Source organism: Cryptomeria japonica, unplaced genomic scaffold, assembly GCF_030272615.1.
Source record: "Cryptomeria japonica unplaced genomic scaffold, Sugi_1.0 HiC_scaffold_78, whole genome shotgun sequence".
Classification (NCBI taxonomy): domain Eukaryota; kingdom Viridiplantae; phylum Streptophyta; class Pinopsida; order Cupressales; family Cupressaceae; genus Cryptomeria; species Cryptomeria japonica.
In genome coordinates, this window is record NW_026728900.1 from 449,912 (window position 1) to 455,267 (window position 5,356).

Consider the following 5,356-nt stretch of genomic DNA (forward strand, 5'->3'; position numbering starts at 1 on the left):
AATACTGCAACCAAGTCCTGTTAGTCCCGCTCTCTCTTTGGATTTATAAACGGGTTGTTCGCATTTGAGCTGGAACTAATGGCGTCTTCTTCATCATCTCACCAGCAAAATCGAGAATCAAAAGTTTTCTCTGGAATAGAACCTGACGGCAAAAGGAGGAAGGTAGAAGAATCTGCAACATTGTTTGATGTGTTTATCAACCACAGAGGCACCGATGTCAAACAAACTCTTGCTACTCAGCTTTACAACTCCCTTGATCAGTTAGGAATATGGGCATTTCTTGATAGCGAAGAGAAGGATCTAGGAAGTTCATTTCCCTCTATGATTGAGACAGCCATCCGCTCTGCAAAGGTACACGTAGCCATATTTTCCCCACGATATGCAGAGTCAGCTTGGTGTTTGGCTGAGCTTGTTCTCATGTTACAAAGTACGGCCAAAATTATTCCTGTGTTTTATGGAGTGAAGCCTAGTGATCTCCGACACATAGAAAAGGGAGCATACGCTGATGCATTCCTTAAATTTAAGGAGAAGGGCAGATATCTGGACAATATTAGCGAGTGGAAGGAAGCCCTTCAGTCTCTTTCATTTATAGCCGGAGAAGAAATTAATAGGTAATATTTCTGTAATTTTCGTTTTTGTATGTTATATAATTCCTTCAATTCTGTTTCAACTTTTTACACACAAAATCTTCCTTTTATTTTACAATGTTTCAGCGAGTGGGATTGCCAAAATATAGGAGCAGCTGTGCAAAAAGAAGTACGGAGGAAAACATCTTTACACGTTGCTGAACATCCAGTGGGCCTTAACAATCTTGTGGAAGATTTTGAAAGGCGATGCCTTGATGAACTTGTACAGGATTTTCAAAATCAGTGCGGGCTGGAAGACAGGAAGCATAAGGGTAGGGTAGTTGGCATATTTGGCATGGGAGGGTGTGGGAAAACAACTCTTGCCAAAGAATTGTTTAACCGAAAGAAATCAAACTACTCTGGAGCAAGCTTTTTGTTTGATGTGCGAGAAGCGGATTTGAGGTGCGAAATGCCTTCTTTGCAAAGTAAGCTTCTTAAAGATCTCTTCAACGCAGATCACAACTTGCTGAATACAGAGGAAGGAGCAAGTTATCTGAAAGATAGTCTACAAAGGAGCCCCCATTTGAGTTTCTTAATTGTTGTAGACGACATCGATAATGTGGAGCAGTTAAATGCTCTACGGATCATGGATATATTGAATAAATCAGATAATAGTCTGATTATCGTCACAACCCGTGACGTTGGAGTACTTGTAACAGCAGGAATTACTGTTGCTTATAATTTGAAAGGAATGGGTAGAGATGATGGCAGAGAACTATTCTGTTGGCATGCCTTCGACAGACCCTATCCGGAGAGCGAGTATGAGGAGTTGGTTAACTCCTTCGTAGAGTTGTGTGGAGGGCTACCTCTATCTCTTCAAGTTCTGGGCAGGCATGTTCATGGTCGAAATGGTAGTTATTGGAGGTTAGAACTGATTAAAGTTGGTAAGCTGCTTCCTCGGGACGTGAAGAAAAGGCTGAGAATTAGTTTTGATGCATTGGAGAATGAACAAAAAGAGATTTTCATGGATATCGCTTGCTTTTTTATAGGCAAACCGAAGAGTATAGCAGAAAGAGTCTGGGAGGGATCAGGATGGAACCCTCAGCATGCACTGGAAACACTCAAAGATAAGTGTCTTTTAGAAAGACAAGAAATTTTGAAGTATGAAGGACCTGTACTGAGAATGCATGACCACCTGAGGGACTTGGGCAGAGAAATGGCAATCGAGTTCAGCCCTCCACATCGCCTGTGGCGTCCTCAAGATCTGAAATCCTTGGTATGCCTTTTTATACTTTCAGGTTTCCCCTTACTATTGTAAAATTATATATCTTCACTTGTTATTAGGTAAATGGAAGTCTGATTTGCTTCTGTGCATGCAGGAATCAAAGGGTTTCGACAACATACTCGCCAACACCAATTTCAGGTGTTTCCATTCCATTTTCGACAAGTCCATGGGCTGTCAAGTTACATTCTTTTTAAGCCAACCGAAAAATTGTTCTGAGATGTCAGCTTCCTTACTATGGCTTCAGCTTCAGCCCAATTCCACAGAACAACCAAGCATCCCTTCATGGATTCCTCTTCAAAATTTGCAGTGTTTGAAAATCGAGCACGGACAATTCAAAAAGTTGTGGAACGATAGCATACAGGTATTTTGATATCCTCTCCGAAAACTTAAAACTCCGTTGAGGCTATAGTAGTGGAATACCTCATGTTATTGTTGCATCCAGACTATTTTTTATCATGAAAGCTTTACACAACTTTATTGAATTTCAGGCACCGTCCGAGTTGAAAGAGCTACAACTTTCTCAGACCTCTTTGAAAGAGTTTCCAGATTTATTAGGAATATCAAAAGACAGTTTAGAAAATTTGTTAGAAAATGGGGAAGAGTCTAGTATATCTAAGGCCTCGATGAATAGCCTTGAAAAGCTAGAGATAAAGATCAGCGGTGAAAAATGTGTATCCAAGATACTAATCAGCAGTACTGATTATCCCAACCTTAGGTCCTTGAAACTTCATGGCATGGAAAATCTTATGGAAGTGAATTTAATAAGGGTAGAGAAATTAAGTTGTCTTGATATTAGGAATTGCAGAAAACTCAAAACATTGACAGGAACATCTGATCTGAAAAATCTTGAGCTGTTACACGTCAGTCAATGTCCAGACCTCGAGTTTGAGTCCTTGTGTCTCAGGGATATGAAGTGTCTGAAGAGGGCAAGTTTTGGTAAGCATGTGAAGCTGAAAACTTTTGAATTGTATGGTTGCCAAAATTTAAAAACAACAGAGTTTTCTTGTGAAAAGCTTGTAGATTTAAGCATTCGGGACTGTCCGAAGCTTAAGAATTTGCCAGATTTTATAGGTCCAAGTTGCCTGGAGAGGATTCTAATTGATGGATGTGGGAAGTTCGAAAACCTTAAATTGGATGGTTGTCGAAATTTGAGAAGTGTGACAGGTAACTTTGAGCCAACAAAGTTGTACATCTGTGGCTCTCCTCAGCTTAAGGAGTTGCCAGTTCTCGCCACGCTCACCAGTCTGTCTATAAAATGTTGCAAAGATTTGCAAAGAGTATCAGGAACTGGTGATTTTATGGAGCTTACTGAGCTGATAATTAGTGAGTGTCCTACGCTTGAGAAGTTGCCAAGTCTTGCGAGATTGAGCTTCATGGAGAAATTTATGATCGAGTCTTGTGAGAAACTGCAGAATATATCAGGTATTGAAGAGTTGAATGCATCCGAATATATGAGACTTTGTTATTGCAGCAATGCAGTAATATGGAATTGCATTCATAAGTTAAAGGTAATGATTTCAATCCTCCTTTTTTAATAGAAGTGTTTTTAAATTCATTACTGACCTTTAGTTTTGTTTTGTAATTTGTATTTACAAGATAGTGTAGATTTTCGTTAAGTAATGTTTGAAGTGATCTCTAAATGAAAAAGAATTTACCGTGGATGAAGTGACAGTATTCTGTTTTAATTTCAGAGTGTGCCAAGGAGAATGGATATGATTGCAAGAGCGGCGCAGGGAGCTGAGTCACTTTTAAACGAGTCTCTGTTTTCTGACGCTCGTATTGACGCTCATGCAGTCACTGACATCGTTCAATTTGGTGCTGAAAACAGTGATGACGAGGACAGTGACGATGAGAGGAGAAATGGGAAAGTATTGAGTGCAGTTTTTGTATGTTTTGTGGTCGAGGTTGATAGCTTTACTTCAGTAAATGATATAAATCAAGCACTTCCACAGAATGCGTTCAGACTTGAGGTGCGTGAAGGAGGATGGATAATTACAATGGTAGAGTCTGATGATTGGGGCCACTCTTCTTATTGTAAGAAAGTTTCAGATGTTTTGAGGAGGTATGGAGTGATGAAAAAAGGGTTTCGAGTGGAGCTGAAGAAATATGAAGAGTCGAAAAGTTTGGAAGTTTTACATAAAATTGTTGATAAGCTACATCATGGGTGCAGAGCGATGGTTTTGCGGAGAAGAAGATAATGTCACTTATTCATTATTATCAGTTTAAAAAGAGAATTTTATTTCCTAAATTTGTAATGTGTTAGTAGAACACAGCTTCATTTTGGTATTATGCAAGGGAAATTTTGTATTATTAATGAGAAAACAAATCGATCTCTTAAATTATTGTGTTCATTAAAGGAGTTCAATTTAAATTTCACAAAAAAATGAGTTTTTTAAAAAAATTTTTAAATTATTTAAAATAAAAATATTAATTGGGATAATGTTAATAAATAAGAAGTTTAAAGTGATGTTTCTAATAGTTATTAATCATTTTATAAATTAATAAATATAGAGGCTGTTAATATATTTGAAGATTATCAATTAAATTATTTAGATTTATTAAATAAATATATTTATACTAGTATAAAGGAATTTAGATAAATGAGTCGGGGTTTATAATAGAAATTATTTCACATACTGAAGAGATTAAAATAAATAAATGTGATGCTTAGTTTGATAATTAATGAAGAAAAAATGATATGAGAAATGTTTAATATTAAATAGATCATGAATGAATTGAAAAAATTATAAGATATAACCTTCACACTAATACTTTGAGCCATTTCCAAATCATATGACTTAGTGATAAATAAGTCATGAAAAGATTGAACCAAATGTGTAGGACTGTCCATAAAAAGTTAGCACGATCATTCACAAAATATTATCCTATTTAATGTCCATAATAGTTAAAGTTCTCAACATCAAGCATAATATCAAGAGTAAGAATAGTAGTACCGAATAACACATGATGAAGCACACCATTCTCACCATATTTGGTAACTTAAGGATTCTAGCAAGGGATTCTTCCTAAGGGAACATGAAATGTACATGAGAGCTTGCCATGCAAACAAGTCATCAAGTCATATAGCCTAAAGGCCAAAGAATGTACAAGGGTTGTAAGATTTAACATAAAATCAACCAGTTTATCAATAAATTAATAAATAAAACCCTAAAGAGAAAAATAAGAGTAGTGTGATGGCATGAAGTAGTGTCTCAAGATGAGTTAAAGTCTATAAAGGATGGAGGGATATTGTAATGATACAAATAAAATAGAAGCCAAAAATCTAACAAGATCTTTAAATTAATATAAATAATTAGAAATCAAATCTAAAATTCTAATAAAAGAAGGATAGATCTTAAAATTAAACTAGTAAGCCTTATAACAAACAATTAATAATGATAAAATCTAAGAAAAATAAAATTACGAAGAAAAATTAAATAGAAGAATATACTATTGGTAGACTTACTTGTACTTGCCATTAGCCTTGTACTATTACAATGAGATT

The 5,356-nt window shown here is 36.1% G+C and overlaps 1 protein-coding gene across 1 annotated transcript; it reads left to right on the forward strand.

Annotated features, from left to right (window-relative positions):
* LOC131864160 (disease resistance protein Roq1-like) lies at positions 1 to 4,164 on the forward strand. The gene is made up of 5 exons (XM_059215178.1): positions 1 to 611; positions 714 to 1,842; positions 1,946 to 2,212; positions 2,340 to 3,359; positions 3,543 to 4,164. Exons 1-5 carry the CDS (start codon positions 79 to 81, stop codon positions 4,047 to 4,049), a joined length of 3,456 nt encoding a protein of 1,151 aa, XP_059071161.1. The 5' UTR covers positions 1 to 78; the 3' UTR covers positions 4,050 to 4,164.
* Positions 4,165 to 5,356: the final 1,192 nt, after the last annotated feature.